General features: G+C 41.9%; 1 protein-coding gene across 8 annotated transcripts in view; it reads left to right on the top strand.

Moving 5' to 3' along the window:
• NAA16 (N-alpha-acetyltransferase 16, NatA auxiliary subunit) overlaps nucleotides 1-19,326 on the top strand; it is a 104,091-nt gene that overhangs the window by 45,343 nt on the left and 39,422 nt on the right. For 7 of the 8 annotated variants that reach the window (XM_067563178.1, XM_067563179.1, XM_067563177.1 and 4 more), the window contains 3 exons: nucleotides 1,852-2,005; nucleotides 4,201-4,320; nucleotides 6,585-6,680. In XM_067563178.1, coding sequence (XP_067419279.1) covers nucleotides 1,852-2,005; nucleotides 4,201-4,320; nucleotides 6,585-6,680 — 370 coding nt within the window. Of the gene's footprint in view, nucleotides 1-1,851; nucleotides 2,006-4,200; nucleotides 4,321-6,584; nucleotides 6,681-17,407; nucleotides 17,994-19,326 lie in introns of those variants that run through there. The other variant, XM_067563184.1, reaches the window with a different exon arrangement.

Here is a 19,326-nt window from a genome sequence, read left to right as displayed (position 1 = left end):
ATCGATTGCACAAATACAAAATGGGAAATGACTGCCTAGGAAGAAGTAGTGCAGTAAAAGATCTGAACCACAACCAAATATGATTCAACCGTGTAATACTGTCGCAAAAAAACCGAGCATCATTCTGAGATGTATTAACGGGTGTTGTAAGCGAGACTTGAAGAGTAATTCTTCCTTTCTACTCTGCAGTGATATGGACTCAGCTGGAGTTTTTTTTCCAGTTCTGGACACCACACTTTGGGAAAGATGTAGACAAATTGGAGAAAGTCCAGAGGAGAGTAACAAAAATTATTAAAGGTCTAGAAAACATGACCTATGAGGAAAGATTGGAAAAAATTGGGTTTGAGAACTTTGAGTCAGGAGAAGAGAAGACTGGGGGGAGGATGTGATTAGTCTTTCAAGTATGTAAGAGGTTGTTATAAAGAGGATGGTGATAAATTGTTCTCAACCATTGAGGACAGGAAATAATGGTTTAAATTGCAGCAAGAGAGATTTAGGTTAGAGATTACGGAAAAGCCTTCCTAACTGTAAGGGTAGTTAAGCATGAGAACAAATTACCTATGGAGCTTATGGAATCTTCTTCATTGGAGGTTTTTAAGAACAGGTTAATCAAACGCCTGTCAGGGATGGTCTAGATCAGGGGTGTCAAACACACGGCCCGCGGTCCGCATTTGGCCCGCGAACCTTTTTTATGTGGCCCGCGAACCTCTTTGACCCCGGCCGCCGAAAGTAAGTAGTGGAGCCGCCGAAAGTCTGCATTGCCACTTTAAGAGATTTGTGAGGCCAGCGTCTTAAAGCGGCAATACCCTTCGCTCCAGCACCCTCCCACCGAAAAGGGGAACTCTTCTTCAGTTTTTCGGCGGCGGGTATCCCGCCTAGAAATCTCTTAAAGTGGTAATGTCAGTGTCCCCACAGCGAAAGGGCAGCGCTGAAAGCTACTGATGCTGCACCGCCGAAAATGGGCAGAGTGCCTGAAATATTCGGCGGAGAGCATTGTATGGCCCCTTCAAAGTAGAGGTTCTGTGATTTCGGCCCGTCACTTTGAGCGAGTTTGACAACCCTGGTCTAGATAATACTTAGTCAGGCCTCAATGCAGGGGACTAGACTTGCTGACCTATGGGTCCCTTTCAGTCCTACATTTCTGTGATTTCTATATTTATCTAAAGTTCCACCTGCAGTTTCAACTGAAGACAACATTTTTCTTCCTGCTTTAAATGGTTGTGTACTGAGCGATGTTCAACAGTTGCTGTGTTCCACTTCTAAGGTTCTTGCATTTCACTAGTGGCTAACATGGTTTGGGTATATAATTCAAGAGCATTGTGATCTTCCAACATAAAAGGATCTTAATGAATGTTAGATGATATTTCATTGCTTCTGAATTAGATTTGAAGAAAGTTCTTATTGAAAGGGAATCTCTCTGACTGAGCATCTGCTGCTACAGAGTGGGTGATTCAGTTTCACTGTAGCCTATAGTCAAGTTGCCATGTATCCTGCAGTTTAGGTACTAGTGGTTCTCAAGGGAATAGCCTGCCACCTGCGAATTTCTAGAACACCGTGAATTAAGTCTTCCACTGCTTGACAAGGAGTGGTGGAGAGAGAGAGGAGAACATGTGGGTTTTTTGTTTGTTTCCTGTACACTACTGCCTCTACAATGGTGGGCATCCAGTCACCATCTTTAGCTTCAGTTGATTTCCTTTTAATTAAATATTTATGGAAATTACATTTTAAATACATTGTGAAATCTACAACTTGGTGTCATCTGCTGACTGAAACTTACAGTGCCCTATGTAAAATTTCACACAGCCTAGTCACAAGTGGTATGGTACATGTTAATTAACCTCTCTTTTACAGATTCCTCCTAATAAAATAGACTATGAATATAGTGAACTGATACTATACCAGAACCAAGTGATGAGAGAGGCAGATCTATTTCAAGAGTCTTTAGAACATATAGAAACATATGAGAAGCAAATATGTGACAAGCTTGTCATAGAAGAAATCAAAGGTAAATAATTTTTTCTCTTCTTACCCATCTTGCCCTAAACCATAAATCTCTGCTGACTTTTTAAATGATACCAAAATGAGGGGAATATGGAGACTTTAAATAATTGCTTTATAGGTAAATTTATTAACATCAGATCTATAATTTGGTATTTTGTCAATAAGTTACTTTGACAAAGTGAAATGTTAGTGTCATTCCTGTTGCATGATACTACTTTGATATGGAATGGAAATAAATTTAGAATGAATGAGCATTCGTTACTATTAGAGGGCCGTTCACAGATATATCACAAAGATTGGGCACTAATATGTATGTAGTAGGTCAAAACTAGTAATCCAGTCATCTCTACTTAGTCCTCCAAGTAAGACATTCAATGCCCTGTGTGTACAAAATATGTTGGTTTCATGCTTGGAGCATCAGATTGTGGCTTCTTTTTAAATGCATCAATGCCTTTGGATTATCATACAAAAATATTCAGTGTTCAGTTAAAATTCATGCATTAGTTCTTTTAAAAACTTTAAAATGCTCAGGTTCTGAATAGGTGCAATTATGTGACAATCACGGATTTCAAATATTCCTTAATTGGCCTCTATGCTGGGAATCTCTCTTAGGGCAATATGCCTGTGTAGTCTGACTTACTACAATTAGTGTAAAATATAGTATAATCCTGTGTAACTAATGAATGTTTATAAAATATTTGGCAAGATGTTTATAAAATTGTCTGTATTACTTGTGTCCAAATTATGGCTTGAAAATATGTTCCCTGAACTAGGTCCTGCACAGTTTAAACTGAAGTGTTTGAATCAGCTGTGTCACTACTGATATGAGTTGGGAGCACTCTGAGCTAGGGATGTAAAAATTAGTTTTATTTAAAATCTGTTTAAATGTTCTAAAAATAGAAAGTTTAAACGGGAGGGAGGAGTGCGAGTGTGCTGGGCAGTTCTCATTTGCTGGGAGCTGAGCTGAGCCAAGCCCAGATATGGCTCACCTCCATCTCCCCGCACTGGGCTCCCTGCCACTTGCCAGGAGCCAACCCCCGCTGCATCTAATAACACCCCCCCCCCCCCCCCCCGCTTCCCTGCCAGCCAGATCTGCCCAGCTGCTGCTTCCTCTGCCCCCGCCCCCCCGGCCTCTCCCCCCCCCCCCCTTTAAACAGGTAATCAGCTGTTTAAAACGTTTAAATCTTTGAGTGGTTAACCTTTTACATCCCTACTCTGAGCATGCTGCAGCTGTTTAGCAACAACCCCACTGGCTACCTGCTGCCTCATTGGGAAGGAGGGGAGAGTAGTTCTAGCTGTTCCATTGCCTGTTTCCCTACTGGGTATGGGAATTCCAAAAACAGCAAGAGAGGAGACAGACTGGCTCTGCCTGTTAAGGGGAGTACCTACTAAAGGATGTGTCCTCCACAGACAGCCAAGGTGGCTGCTATACCTTGTGCCAGCCCGCAACAGCTCCTTAGAGACCATCCATCAACTGGAGATAACCAGTGTGCAGCACACACTTCTCTTCACTGCTCCTGAAATGTCCCCTGCACCAGGAATTGTGGGGAAGGAGGTGTAGAGAGTAAGCAGAGCATTTGTGGGTGCTTTCCACTCTTTTTTTGTGCCACTTAAGCCATGGAATGGGGCAGATTATCTACCCCAAAGTGTTGATTGTAACCCTTTAACCTTGAAAGGGTTTGGTCTTCAGACTGAAAAGAGTGGGCAACATTGGCATAAATACTGATACAAAATCCTATTGCAAGGTATGTACAATAGGAAGTAGTGTTAAGATTTCTGTGGTAACTTTAACTCTGAATTTCCTGAGTGTGTGCCAGTAAATTCGCAAACTTAATGTTTCATCAGTGTTGCATTGAATTTAAAATGTCATCTTTGGCTAGCTAATACAAATCCACTGACTTTGGTAATTTTTTCACATCTGGATAAGTTAGTCTCATAAAGCCACATATAGGCATCTAAACAAAAATAACCTTATTTTTCAGAATTGCTGAATGCTCACAGATCTCATTGAAGTCATTGTGAGGTAGAGTTGTGTAATGGGATTTGTGAGTTGGGATGCACCTCTGAAAATTAGCCACTTTTGTTTCGTTCAATGCCTAAATATGGCTTATGGGACTAGTTTTAGGCACCCAATTTTGAAAATTTAGCCTTAAGCCATAAGTATACTTTCATTTAACTCAAGTTGATGTTTAACTTTAGGAGAAATGTTGTTGAAGTTGGGAAGACTAAAAGAAGCTGGCGAAGTATACAAAGAATTAATTGATCGGAATGCAGAAAACTGGTATTATTATGAAGGCTTGGAAAAGGCCCTACAACCTAGTAAGTAATAGAGTGATATACTTAATTTCCACCTTTGTATTTAAACAATTAGCGTCTGATAGAATATTACAATTTGAAATCGGAACGTCACAATTCAGCCAAAAATACTTGTATATCTTCTGTACTTGAACAATTTGTAGTCTGATTTACTCATTTTGAAATTAATTGAAAACATTTGTGCATGTAGTACCAACATTGACCCTTTCTTTAAAGGTCAGAGTTAAAGGTGACCATTTTTCATGCTTGCTAGCCCAAGGATAACGCTTCACTTGCATACTTTGTAAAGGGAGTTGCCATCACTAGCGGACTCTCACAGTAATTTGTTTGGATCAAATTACATGATTGCCACTTTCATAAAGCTGTCAGTTTGAGATTTCACTTAATAATAGCCTTTTTTTAAAGGAACATAGAAAGTCTTTTTATTAAACTCAAAAGTAGATAAAATATATTGCTTTAATTTCTTTTGGATAGGACCCTTTAAAAGCATATAATTTTAGCAGGGACTAGCTTTCCTGTGGAAAAGAAGAAAATAAAAATAACTAAGGATTTCCTAAATGTTAAAGCTTACTCCTGGTACAGTTATTCTAGTCTTCCAGAAAAAATAGCTAACAATTTTTGAGTAGTATAGTACTGGAACAGCAGATACCTATGATCAAGAAGTGGAATCATAATTTCCTAAACATTTTTCCTAAAACATTAATTCAAAGAAACTATTTTCTCCCAGATAGTCTTAAACAGTTGTGTGTTTAAAAAAAAAAAAAAAAAAAAAAAAAAAAGTTCCACAGTTGAATAGAAAGCAGAAGGTTTTCTATTGAATTAATTCTGATGATATAAAACCACAATAATATTATTTTGATATTGTAGTAGTATGTTTTTCATACAATTTAGATTTTTCCCAAGTTTAAGAAAATAGTTATGACACCAAAAGGTGTCAAACTGTTAAAAGGTCTGCAAATATTACTTGAGATTGAGTAAAAGTCCATAATTAAGTTGTTAAACATATTTATAGACTAGAGTTATTAGCTGGGTATTGGTTATTTTGTATCCATAGAACTGGTAGTTATTACCTAAACAATTAAACTAGTCAAGGGGTTGACTATATTATTCGGTTCTATCTCAAACATTTTGAAACTCACACTTATAATTATTTAAAAAGAACAAATGTGTATGTAATGTATATTTCACATAAAAATCCTATATTGATTTAAACTGTAGTAATTATAAAACATAATAATGCTACTTTATTTTTTTTAGGTGGTCTTAGGACTATTTCCTCCCCCATGGTAAGTTCTGGAGCTCCAACCTGTGACTTCAAATAGGGTTTTTATATGCTTTAGTTCCAATTTTAACATTATTTTAATTTGTTACTCTTAGCATTATATACCCTGGAGCCAGTGGGTAACATACATGTGCGCGTGTGTGTGTGTGTTTGTGTACATATATAATTTCCCCACCACCACCATCAGATCTCAATGACATGAGGCTTTTTTCATATGAAACAAAGGTCCAAGTATAACTACTAAGCATTTTCCATGCTATATCCTTGATCTTAACTTTCAGTACTACTTAAGTTCACCTAGCAATTCGACTTTTCAACTAAATTCACTTATGAATGTTAAAATAGCATTTCAAAACCAATAGATCAGTTTGTTTTACACTTTTAACCACATTGGAGCTCCAAAGCATATTATGGGGGAAAGGGGAGGAGTGGGAAGAAAGTTGAAAGAAAACAAAACTTCTTAAACTGCTATATTGACAATCCTGATGCTAAGTGCTTACACAGTTAGTATTAGGGTATTTTCATTGCTGCCATTTTGTAATAAAAGGCTCATTTGTATATTTTAAAAGTTGTCCTGAGTGAATTCATACTGACAGTTTGTTTGCATATGTTTGCAAATATTGAAATACTATTTTGTGAATGGGATTGCACAGTATGTAGCTGTAAGAAAATAAACAGTTTCTCTGTGATTGGAGGCACAAGGTAATTAAGTTCCATGCTGTTTAATTACTCAGACCGTATGTTATTACTTTTTTATTATATGTACAAAAGACTTCAACACACTGCCTTCTTCCAGTAGTGTATATGATTAAATCAATGAAAAACTTAGTGTAAATTTTTGCAATGTTGTAACTAATTCTGTACCTTATAAGTTTAGCTAATTAAAATTTAGAATGATAGATTACTTGTATGTTTAAAATAAGAACTTAATACAAAAATAGATTTGTCTCCAGTGTTTCTTATATCTGTTATTTACTGACAATAGGCACATTAGAAGAGAGGCTTCAGATTTATGAAGAAGTTAGTAAAAGACATCCCAGAGCAGTTTCACCTAGAAGATTACCTTTAAACTTTGTTCCAGGTAACAAACTGCATATCTGTTCCATAATGCTATTCATTTTTGTTATTTTTATTAAGGTGCCAGAAATTAAATTGTTCAAAATTTTGAACATCCGTTATAAAGGTGCATCAAGTGGTTGAAACCAAGCTGTAAGACTATGCAGCTCTGTTGGTATGGACAAAAATGTCAGTGGTACACTATAAAGGTTGATAGCAAAAGGTCCTGCATGCTAATATGATAATATCAGCCTCATAATTGGCTTTACTGATGAAACTACAGTGTATAGCTGTGTATGTATTGTAAGATTAGCAAGATCTATAATGTCTTTTTCTCCTGTTCTGTGCGCTCGGTGATGTTCCCTGGATAAAAGTATGAAGCCTGGTAAACTATTGTGTTAAGCGAATAATCTGTTTCAACTTTTTTGTTTCTTTAATTGTTTTATACACTTGGATAATGTTCATCTCTAGCCTCTTGGAGGAAAAGTTCAATAAGACTTTGACTTTGTATTATTGACTGATAGAAAAAGTTTGCCTGTAAAGCTTAGAACTAGCAGTAGAAGAAATTGCAAGTTCTACTTACAGTTCAGTGTTGCACAAAAAACTACAATGCAGGCTTCTCTGTACTGTTTCATTGACCTTGAACTGCATCCCCTGTGGTTGAAGCTTGATTTTTAGTATTTTTAGTTTTGCTTGGGTGTCCCAAACCCACCCCTTCCCTGTATTCTATAAGCTTGAACAAATGCTGATAAATGATAGAGTGGGCTTAGTTTTATTCACCAACTGCAAATTAACTCTAGTGATGGTGGCTCTCCCAAGAAAGCTCCCAGCCTACTTCAAAGAATTTTATGCTACAATGTAGTGCTGAGTTTTGTGTTTAAAAATTGAACTAAATTTTTAACGTAAACTACTGTTCTTCAAGTAGTGTCCTTATGGGTGCTCCACTGTAGTTTGTCTGTGCCTCCGTGCTGCTCATCAGAGATTTTCAGTAGCAGTCCGTACCACCCGCACATGTGCTGCTCCCCACCAGCCACAAGGCTAGCAGCACATGAAAGCATTCCCTCCTCAGTTCCTTCTCAACTGCCCCAGGCTAGAAATGGAGCTAACAGCTGTCTGTTTACAGATCGTTAATTCTTTAGAATTGCTCATTTTGGCTTAGCGTTTGTTCGTTTGCATTTACTTTGGCAGTGCCTTAAAAAAAAAAAAAAAAAAAAGAACCATGGAGAACAGAAAGGGACTCTGCCCTCTCACCCTTGTCCCGGGGGTCCTACCCACTGAGGTGTATGCCCAGCTCCCATCTTCAAAAAATGAATCCGTTTGTAAGAAATCCATCCTGATCATTAATGGACACTTGCCGTGTGTTCATTGCCTGGGGGAGAGCACATACCACAGAAGTGCGGACTGAACAATTGAAGCTCAGGTCAAGGAAAGACAGAGAGCTCAGACTGAAACTCCTACGTATGGAGTCAGTCCTTCAGCCCCCAGAGCTGAGGTGAGAACCCTCTCCACAACCCTTTTCTTTGAGGGGAGATGAATCCAGCCAAATGCCTGCAAGCCATTCACAAAAGGCCTCTAAGGGACTCCCCATAGTGTGCCCAGACCGAGCTGAAAACCCTCTGGCTCGGTCAACTACATAGGTACCACAGTACCAAGACCGCCGAAGTCAGGTACCCAGGGAGTGCATAGTAATGAACCGGCAAAACACGTTGGAACTCCTACGGATCCAATGGGCACAGGCAAGGAAGGCTTGATACTGGGGTGTGTGAAAAGCAAAGAAGATCCACCCCAGGGAAGGCTCCATCAGTACAGTCATCAGTTTCGGTACCACTGACATCACGCTTGATAGGTTCCACTGTTGCCGTAAGGTCTGCATCTCCAACCCTGTTGGTACAAGCCTCATGGCACTGAGAGCTAGCGCTGGTACTGTCTCTTTCTGTACTGCCCAACTTTCAGTGCACGACGGACCTCTTGGTGTCAGACGCACTGGCCTCTCTGCTGCTCAGTGCCAGGGCCCCAGTACGGAGCCCACCTGGCACGGTAGGCTCACCAGCAGTCTCATGCCATCCCAAAGGCAACAGACCTTGTTGGCCTCTAATGGATCCTTCCACCAGCAAAAGACGCACCCTCCTTCAGCTGCTACTTTCAGGGCCTCTGACCCTCCAGAGCAAATGCGAGAGGAACCAATGGGAGAGCCCAAGGGGGAGGAAGATATCGCTCCTGAAACCCATCTGTTGTCATCACTAGACAATACAGTTATGCCCCCTCCGTCTTCCATAGTGGATGATTTCAAAACATTCCAGGATTTGGTGCAAAGGGTAGCACAGGCTCTGCAAATACCCCTTCAAGAAGTAACTGAGTCACATCATAAGCTGGTGGACATTCTACATTCCTCCACAGCTGCAAAGGTTGCTCTACCAATCAATGAGGCATTACTGGACCCTGCCAAATCAGTATGGCAGACCCTAGCATCTGTCCCTCCCACATGTAAAAGGGCGGATAAAAAATGTTATGTTCCAGCAAAGGGAACAGAATTTCTATTTTGACACATGTACCCTAATTCCATCATTGTGAACTTGGTAAATTCAAAAGGAGACATCATTTTGAGTCCACCCCATAGGACCAGGACTGCAAACTGCTAGCCTGTTTGGCAGAAAAGCCTATTCATTGTTTATCCTTAAGTTCAAAGTGGTGAATTATCAAGCCCTATAGGCAAAATACAACTACCAACATTGTGAAACTAAACCACTTTATTGATCAGATCCAAGACTCACACAGAAAACAGTTCAAAACCCTTGTCAGTGAAGGTAAATTGATGGCAAAGACATCTCTTCAATCAGCTCTGGATGCAGCTGACATGGCAGCCTGTTCTATCTCAGCGGCAGTAGTGAGGAGACGGGCCTTGTGGCTTCACCTCTCTGACTTCCCCAAGGAAGTGGAAACAATGGTGGAAAACCTCCACTTTGAAGGAGTGACCCTGTTCACCAAAAAGACACACTGCTCTCTACACTTCAAAAGATTTGAGAGCTGCCCTCAGATCCCTAGGGATATATACATCTGGTTATAAGAGGAAATACAACTCTCAAACATAATTTGAGCCCAGATCACAGAATTCTTACACATACTCATCACAATACCCAGTCAATACTCCCTGAGCTGCAAAGGAAGAAACAGAGGTTCCAACCAGATTGAAGACTGATCGGGTTCCCATCAAACCTCTTCTCACCCCTCTACATCTAAGAAACAATTTTGATGGGTTGGTTGAGGCGCTGACCAAACATTCTTCCTGCTGCCATTCCACATTGGAACATGTTTCCTGTCCCTTTGGGGACCGCCTTGCTTTGTTCCACAGCACCTGGGAACGGATAACCTCCAACAAATGGGTGCTGGAGATTGTCTGGAATAGATATTCCATCCATTTTTCCTCCCTCCCACCTTCCAAATCCCCTTTTTCATCCCTCTTCAGGGACTCTTCTCACGAGAGCATCCTATGACAGGAGGTAAACCACCTCCACAACATAAGGGCAATCGAGGCAGTGCCCATACACCTAAGGGGCAAAGACGTCTACTCTCGTTACTTCCTGATACCAAAGAAGAAAGGGGATTGGAGACCTGGACCTGAGTGTTCAGTGAATTTGTCAAGGCTCAGAAGTTGAAGATAGTCACATTATCCGCGATCATTCCAGCATTAGAAAAGAGAGAGTGGTTCTTGGCCCTCGACCTTCAAGATGCATATTTCCACATCTCAATTATACCATGCCACAGGCGTTACCTCAAATTTACATTTAAGTCAGGACCACTATCAGGACAGAGTATTCCCCTTCGTTCTTATAGTGGCCCCCAGAGTATTCTCCAAGGTCCTCTCAGTGGTGGCAGCCCACTCTACGTTCTCAAGGCATCATGATTTATCCTTACGTGGACGATGGCCTTCTCAGGGCTTGATCCTTTGTGGCCCAGACAGACGTGGTATCCTTAACCTGTAACAACTGGTGCTTTGCCCACCATTAACTCTCCTGCCCATACCGAGTCTATCACAGAACAAGGGACACACTTTCCACCCCAATCTGCAGGTCCTTCAGCTCAAAGCATGGCTCCTTTATGGTTCCAGCATATAGAGAGATCCTGCTCAGAGGAAGTGCAGGAGGTTTTGTTACACTGCAGAAAAGAGAGTACTTGCTTTACCTATCTGCAGAAGGGAAAGATTCCAGGTGTGGTGCCAACCCCAAGGCTCACCCCAAACTCATCCACCTTACCTATAGTTGTGGACTGCATGCAACCCCTCAAGGAATTGGGAGTTGTGAGCTCACTAAAAGTCCACTTGGCGGCAATCTCAACCTTCTTGTGGAAGGATATCCCATCTTCTGCAGCCCAACCATGAAGAGGTTTCTCAAGGGCATAGTGAACCTCTTCTCACAGCTCAGACTCCCCACCCATCAATGGGACCTCAGTCTGGGACTTACTATACTGCCATTTGATCCTATGTCCAAGACAGCGTTCATCATTGCCATTACCTCAGTGAGAAGAATAGGGGGAATATCAGTCCTGATGGCACATCCCTTCCTCATGGTGTTCGTCTCTGACAAGGTCACATTTAGACCACATTCGAAGTTCATTCCCAACGTGACTTCTGCATTCCACATGAACCAGCTTATTCAGCTTCCATCCTTCTATCCCAATCCTAATTGGGATAATAAAGAAGCCATTCTCCATACTCTCAATGTAAGGAGAGCTTTAGACTTCTACTTGGATAGGACGAAGGTGTTTAGAAAATCCCTTAGACTTTTCCTATTTGTTGCCAATAGGTCAAAAGGAACAGCTGTTTCAGGCCAAAGGCTGTCCAGATTGATTTCAGGATGCATCAGATCTGTTACCAACTGCATAATGCAACACCCCCACCTGCAATAGCCATGCACTTTACAAGGTCAAACTTGTAAGTCATCTTCTCGAGAATCATCCCAATATCAGAAATATGTAGACAGCTACTTGCTGCTGGACATACATTTGTAGAATACTATAACGTTCTGGGGGATTCAGCTGCAGATGCCAAGTTTGGTGTCACGGTACTATCTATAACACAATCGACTCTGAAGTCCCCGCCTCCAATAGTGGGTATTGCTTTGGAGTCATCTACAGTGGAGCGCCCATAGGGACGCTACGCGAGGAAGAAATTACTCACATGCAGTAATGGTAGTTCAAGATGTGTCCCCCTATGGGTGCTCCATGACCCACCCTCCTCCTCCTGCTTCAGAGGTCAATTAGCTAACTCTGTGGTAGAGAAGGAAGTGAGAAGAGAATGCCTGCTCACATCGCTAGTCTCATGGCTAGTGGGAAGCAGTGCATGCGCAGGCATTACAGACTGCTACCAAAAATCTCCGGTCAGCCTTGAGGGCACAGACACACCTACAGTGGAGCACCCATAGGGGGACACGTCTCAAAGAACCATCATTACTGCACAAGGTGAGTAACTTCTTACCCTGACAAGGTACAGCATGATATGTGCAGCTCAAACCTAGTTTTTGCAGCAGTTTCCAATATGAAGTTTAATTGTATCATCATATTCAGCAATACTGTAGTTAACTTTTTTTTAATGACTTTGTTGTAGCTCTCTATTTTGGGGAGTTTTATTACACTTAAAAAAAAACCCAAAACCCTCTATACTGAAACTTGGCACACAAGTATTCTCACCTCTGGAAAAATAAAGATTGAAAAAGTGGTTCTTTGAGTGATTGCACATGTGCATTCCACTCTTTGTATGTGTACACCCTGTGTATGGTTGTTGGAAACTTTTTCCCTCAGTCGTAACCATTGGAGTGGATCAAGGGCCCTCTGTCACCTCGCACCCCTGTCAGCAGGCATAAAGGGCAAAGTCGTCCTTGATCCCCCTCAGGTATTTTTTGCTGCCCAGGATGGTTGCAGGATCAGTTGGCCTTCCTTTACAAGTTCTCTCGGTGTGCCTTATATTTTTGTAGATAATTACCCATTTTTCTTAGTGTTAGTGTTTTAAAACAATTATTGTTTTTTTGGTTCCCTTTCTTGGAGGTTCCATTTTTGGTACTGAGGAATGCCTCGATTACTGGACTTCAGCCCTGGTTTTTCTTGTTATAAGACGAGGTCTGTGAATGACCTGCATTCCATCTGTTTAAAGTGACTGCTTGAATATTGCATATCAGACTATAAGATTTATAAGGACTTCAAGCCTAGAACCAAAAAAGATAGAGGCTGGGCTGAAGTTTCTTTTGATGGAAGCTGTTGAGAGACTGCCATTGGAGCTTTCCTGCTCAGAGAGGGGGATGACCTCTTCAGCTTCAGTGACAAGTGCTCTGTCAGTGTTGGCAGAGTCTTGGCACCAGTCACTATCTCCAGTCCTAAGGAAGAAGCATAAGACTTCTAAGGAAGAGGCTGGAAGAAGAAGATAGTTTCTGGCTCTTAAACCCACCAAGAAGGCTGATGGAGGATTTGAGTAGAATAAATCTAAGCACTCCTCATCCAGATCATCGGGTAAGGAGGCACCATTGACTCTGGCATCGGGACAGGTGTTATCTAGTCCAAAACCTGAAGCAGCACCTTCATTTTCTACAGTGCTGTCTTCAATTAGTCGCCAAACAGACCATTCCAGAACTTATTACATTGGAGGAAATCACTCCCATGGTATCATCAATTCATACTGCATCAGCACAATGACCAGTGTCATGTCAGCTGCTTGTTTTTCAGAGCTTTCATGGTACACTGCCATCAAAGGGAAAGCCAGCAATGATGGCCTCACTTCAGTAGTCTCTGGGTTCCTGGCACCAATCCCTGGTACTGATGGAGATAGCTCTTTCTGACCACAGAGGGGCTGAGTCTTTGGATTCAAAGAGAGAGTCCTATATCTTCCAGTGCACAGTATATCTCCTTGATTCCCTCTGAAAGTATATCACCAGAGCGCTTCCAAGACCCTGCAACCTGTGCTTATGGCTGGGAAGGCCAATGACCCTTTTTGGAATCGGGGGAGAGGGGTGTTCTCTCCCATCTCCAGGTCCTCCCTTCGTGACTCCCATTCAGTGTCATAGGTTAGTTCTGAGGAGTTTTCTTGCAAACTCCCTACTGATATTGTGCCCTGTACTGAGCCTAGTGCAGAGCAGGAGATAACGGTGCAATAGGAGCCTGCCAGTCTTTTGCCACAAGAGACTCAGCCTCAACCTCTGTTGACCTCATGCTTCTTTTTCCCAGAGAAGGCAATTTCCACAGGAAGGTCCTTATCCTCACCTGATGACTTCAAGGCTCATCAGGGGCTTTTTGAAAACAGTTGCCTTAGCCTTGGATATCCAAATGGAGGAAGATAAGGAGTTGTCCCATGACTTGTTGATGTTTTTGCCACAACTGGCCCCCTTGTGTGGCCTTACCAATTAATGAGGTGATTTTAGAGCCCAACCAATACCCTGTGATAAACTCCCTCCTCATTTTCTCAGTCATCCAACAGGGTTGATACTATGTACCTTCAGAAGGCTTTGAGTATTTCTTCCCCCTCTCCCCCGCCCCCGAGTCATTGGTTGTTTTGACTGCCAATGAAAGGGAACACTAGGGGCAGCAGGCTGCTACTCCGAAATCACAAGACCCCCAAAAACTTCACCTATTTGGTAGGACCATTTACTGTATGGCTGTGTTACAACTTAATATGCTCAGATATTAGTCATATCAAAACTTAAGGACAAGTTACACGTGGACCTGAAACAAGAGTTTCTTTCAATGGTAGACAAAGGAAAGCTGGTGGCTAGAACATCACTCCAGGCCAATTTGGATGCTGCTGACTCAGATGTTAGGGCTATGGGCTTTACTATTACCATGTGCAGGTGCTTATGGCTGTAGTCTTTGGGGCTACTCCAGAAAATCCAATATAGTGTTCAGAGCCTACTATTTGATGGGCCTATTCTCAGTGCAGATACATGATAAAGTTCATGGTTTAAGATTCCAGGGTGACTGTAAAGTTGCTGGGTACATATACACCTACCTTGAAAAGAAAACACTTTTGTCCACTGCAGTCCTTCCAATATGCTACTCTTGCACCTCAGCAAGACCTATTAAGGAAAAAGAGTGGGATTATAAATACAGACCATCCCCTTCATCTACTGCAGTGGCTCCTAGTTCATCTAGGCACCCTGAGGGTGCTAAACATTTTGATGAGTTAATCGAGAATACCATACCAATCTCCAAAATTCCAGCCTTTTCTTTCCCTGTATTTGCAAATTAGCCATCCCACTTCCTAGGTGATTGGTCCTGAATCACTTCAGCCAGTGGGTTCTAAGCACCGTGGAAGTGGGATACTCCTTTCTATTTATTTCTACCCCTCCCTCCTTGCCTGTCTCTCTTTAGGGACCACTCTCACAAAGAAGTCCTCCTTCCGGAGGTGCATTCTCTGTTTTGGTTGGGAGCTATAGAAGAAGTTAGTATTCCAGAGGTACAGCTTTTATTTCTGCTATTTCCTTATCCCAAAAGCAAAGAGAGTCTTAAACCAATTGTATTACTGCATCAACTGAATAAATGTCTGAAAAAGATGAAGTTTTGCATGGTCTCGCTGGCTTCTGTTCCCTTACTGAATTTCAGAAATTGGTATGCTGCTCTCAACGTATATCACCAAATGGATGTACATGTCCTGTATCAAGGCTGCGGGAAGTATTTTTAAGGCTCCTGGTGAATCATTCTACCAATTCAGTGCTACCCTTTGGCCTGTCAGACACTCCCAGAATTTTTACAAAATGCAGTAGTAGGTGCATTTCTGACGAAATGGGGTGTGCAAGTGTATGCCTAGTTGGATGACTGGCTGGTGAGAGGCTGATAGAGTTCAGGTACTATCCAGTCTCTCTCTTATCCAGTCAACCTTCAGGGTTCGGGGACTGTTAATCAAAGTAGGGAAATATATCCTTTCCCCACTTCAGAGAATAGAATTCCAGGGGTAGTCCTGGACTCGACTCAAGCCAGAGCTTTCCTTCAGTGATCAAGATTTCAGGCAGTTCAATCCATCATCTTAGATCTTGTGGCTCACACAACTGACAGCATGGAATTGCATGAGGCTTTTAGAGGACATGGCCTTTTGCAGCTACGTAGTCCAACATGCCAGAGCGCACCTAAGGAACTACAGTCTTGCTATATCCAAGATCCATATTCTCTCCAAGCCATCACCCTCTAAGCCTTGTGGTGAGGGTAGCCTCTCAGGTTTTAGGCTCTCTGGACTGGTGGATGAACCTTGTCAACATGTGTAGACATTTCCTTTGTCCTCTCTCAGCCTTCATTGACACTAGTGATAAATGCATCTGCTCTGGGCTGCAGGACTCATCTGGGTTCCCTTCAGATGCATTGGTTGTTGTCCACAAAGGACCACTTTCTACATATAAATTTCAGGGAATTGAGAGCTATCTAGCTGGTGACCCAGGTTTTCTCACCCATATCAAGGGGAAAAGCTTGCTCCTTCTCACAGAAAACAAAATGGCAATGTTCTACAACATCAACAGGCAGGGAAGGCCCTGCTTGTCCCAGTTCTGCCTTCAACTCTGTATTTTGTATTACTAATTCTGTTGACTTCACAGTCTCTTACTTTCCAGGGGTCCAGAATGAGCTTGCAGATCACCCAAGCAGATCATTTAAGTCACAACAAGTGATCTCTCCATCCATATATAGCCTGGTGCATTTTCCAGCTGTGGAGGACTCCCCTGGGAGTCCTCTTTCTTATTTAAAAAAAACCCAAACCACAGGAAGTGCCAGCACTTTTGCCGCCTTTAAGATCGTACCCTCACGGATATTTTCCTATGGTCCTGGATGGGCAAACTTCTATATGTTTTCCTGCCAATTCCACTCCTTCCAGAAAGTTGCTACAAATCAGACAGGACTATGCTCAAGTCATACATACAACTCCAGTTTGCCTTCACCAGCACTGGTTCTTCACCCTCCTCCTTTTTGATAAAAGCTGTGATATTGTTTCCATTGGACCCAGGCCTAATTTCTCAAGACTATAGTCAGCTATTCCACACAAATTTACAGGCATTTAATTTAGCAGCCTGGATTCTTCATGGCTAGATTTTTAGGAAGAGTCATGTTCAAAGAGTTCAGGATGTGCTTTTAAATAGGAGGAAGCCATTTACTAGATCTACCTGCTTAACAAAGTGGAAGTGATTCTCTATCTTCTCTATCTTGTCCCAACAATCTGGAGTCTCACTGACACGTTCTGCGTTCCAGCATCTCTTGGACTCAAAACAACAGGGTTGGCTGTTAGCTGCTAGGTGGACTTTGATAGAAGTATCTCAGCCTTCCACCCTCCGGTTGATAACCTCTGTATTTTCTAATAGAATGCAAGAAGATTTTTGAAAGGCCTGAAGCAGTTATACCCTCACGTGCAAGATCCTGTTTCTCCAGTGGGACTTGAACTTGCAATTGTCAAGGCCTGTGGGACCTCATTTTGAGCGTCTAGCTACCTGCTTCTTACTGCATCTTTCAATGAAGGTAGCATTTTTGGTCAATGCTACTAGGAGGATAGATAAACTACATGCACTAATGCTTGGCCCTCCATGTACAATTTCCTTTAATGGTAAGGTTTACCTGTGTCCTCGTCCAAAGTTTATTTCACAAATGATGTCTAACTTCCATATCAGCCAAGCAATTTACTTACCTTTGCTCTTTCCAAAGCCTCACTCAAATGGAGATGAGGAGCGGCTGCACAATCTAGAAGTGAAAAGAATATTGGTTTTCTACCTTGATAGGTCCAGGCAATTCCACTTGTCTTTGCAGGTGTTCGTGGCGATCATGGACTGAATGAAAGGGCTCCCAATCTCTTCTCAGAGGATTCCATCTTGGATAGCTTCCTGTATTCACTTGTGCTGTGACTTGTCTAGTGTTACTTCACCAAGCAGAGTGACAACACATTCAACGAGATTGCAAGCAGCCTCTTCAGCCTTTCTGGCTCAAGTGCTTATCATAGACATTTGTAGAGTGGCAACCAGGTCTTCAATACACGCTTTGCATCCTATTGTGCCATCACTCAACATTCTAAATACAGTGCCAGATTTGGGTGAGCTGTCCTCAAGTCTTTATTCACATAGACTCTGATTCAGTCTCCTGATTTCACAGCTTGAAAGTCACTGAGAGTAGAATGCACATCTGCAATCACTAGAAGATAAAAAAAGGTTAGTAACCTGTTCCACAACTGTAGTTCTTCGAGATATGTTGCACATGCCCATTCCACAACTCACCCTACTGCTCTTCTGCATTGGAGTTTCTGATAAGAAGGAACTGAAGAGAATTGGAGGTGGCTCTGCCCTTCATATCTGCTCGAAGGCCACAATGCAGCAGAGGGTGCTTGAGCCACTTCTACAGATACCACTCAGGAAAAAGTTGTGAACAGCCATGCCAAGGATGTCCACACAGAATGAAATGGACATGTGCAACACATCTCAAACAGGTACAGAACAGGTTAGTAACCATTTTTTATTATGCATGCTGAATAATTGCTTTTCGTTTTATTGTACTGTATTGAAGTCCATGAGATGTAATAACACATCTATATTGAAGTTAATAAAGGAATTTCTGCCTTTTAGAAATGTACAGGGTGCAAAACTTATACATCCTTACAGAAATGGAAAGAGTTTGATACCATCAATTAGGATGATAAATATTCATTATTCTCGTTAATGTTTAGTCAGTGCTATGTAGGGTAGAGTAAGGGTTTGTCTACACTGCATTTTAAACCTCAGCAGCAAGGCTCCGAGCCCAGGTCTGCAGACTCAGGCTTCCACTACAGTGCTAAAAACAACTGTGTGGACATTTGGGCTTGGGCTTTGAGGCCCATGGAGGGGAGTTGGGCTTCAGAACCCGAACTGCAATTTTTACACTGCTGTTTTTAGTGCAGTAGTGTTAGCCCAAATCCATAGACCTGGATTCTTGAGACTCACTGCTGCAGGTTTTAAAACACAACATAGATGTACCCTATAAGAGCTGTTGAGAGTTCTCAGTATTATTATAGCTGTAGAAACCAAGGTAGATGTTACCTGATTAATTAGTGGTTCTCTGTCATATGAAATAAAATCTTTTCAACTCTGCTTCCATGTGGCTATTACCTTCACGGAGTAGCCTTTACAAATATATACCACCACAGAGTAGGTAAACTTTCCTTCATATCTTAGCTCTGGAAGGCCCCAATGTTGTTGAAATTGTGATTCACGCTGTCCGGAGGACTAAGATCTTACCCATGAGAGGCGCATTAACAATTCGCCTTCACTCTTTACTTGCCTCTTGTGTGGTCTTGATAGACAGGATACATCCTCACTGCAATTGGGGCAGCACATGTAGGCCTATCTGAGTTAGTGTAGTGTGATCGAACTCACTAAAAATAGCAGTGCAGCCTAGCTACCCTAGTCCCAGACAGAATTGTACTTGAGTGGCTAGCCCATGCCACTGTGGCTGCACTGCTATTTTTAGCAAGCTAGTGGTCGAAGCTAGCTCTGGTATGCCTACATGTGCTCAAGTTGTGCTTCCAGTTGTTGTTGTATAGAAATATACGTTGTGTGGTAAGAAAGGAGTTCATTTATTTTAAACTCTTTTTGGCAGAAGAACTTGAAGATACAGATTATACAGAAACTAACAAGTATATTCGTAATGCTAACAGAAAACGTCTTCTAAAGAAAGAAATGTTACGTTTACAACTTAATTCA

The sequence above is a fragment of the Emydura macquarii genome, unplaced genomic scaffold (assembly GCF_026122565.2).
Source record: "Emydura macquarii macquarii isolate MOO-44397 ecotype Brisbane River unplaced genomic scaffold, CSIRO-AGI_Emac_v2 contig_2473, whole genome shotgun sequence".
In the NCBI taxonomy this organism is placed as follows: Eukaryota; Metazoa; Chordata; order Testudines; family Chelidae; genus Emydura; species Emydura macquarii.
Note: the sequence above shows the minus strand (reverse complement) of the source record. Positions and strands in the feature narration are given on the sequence as shown.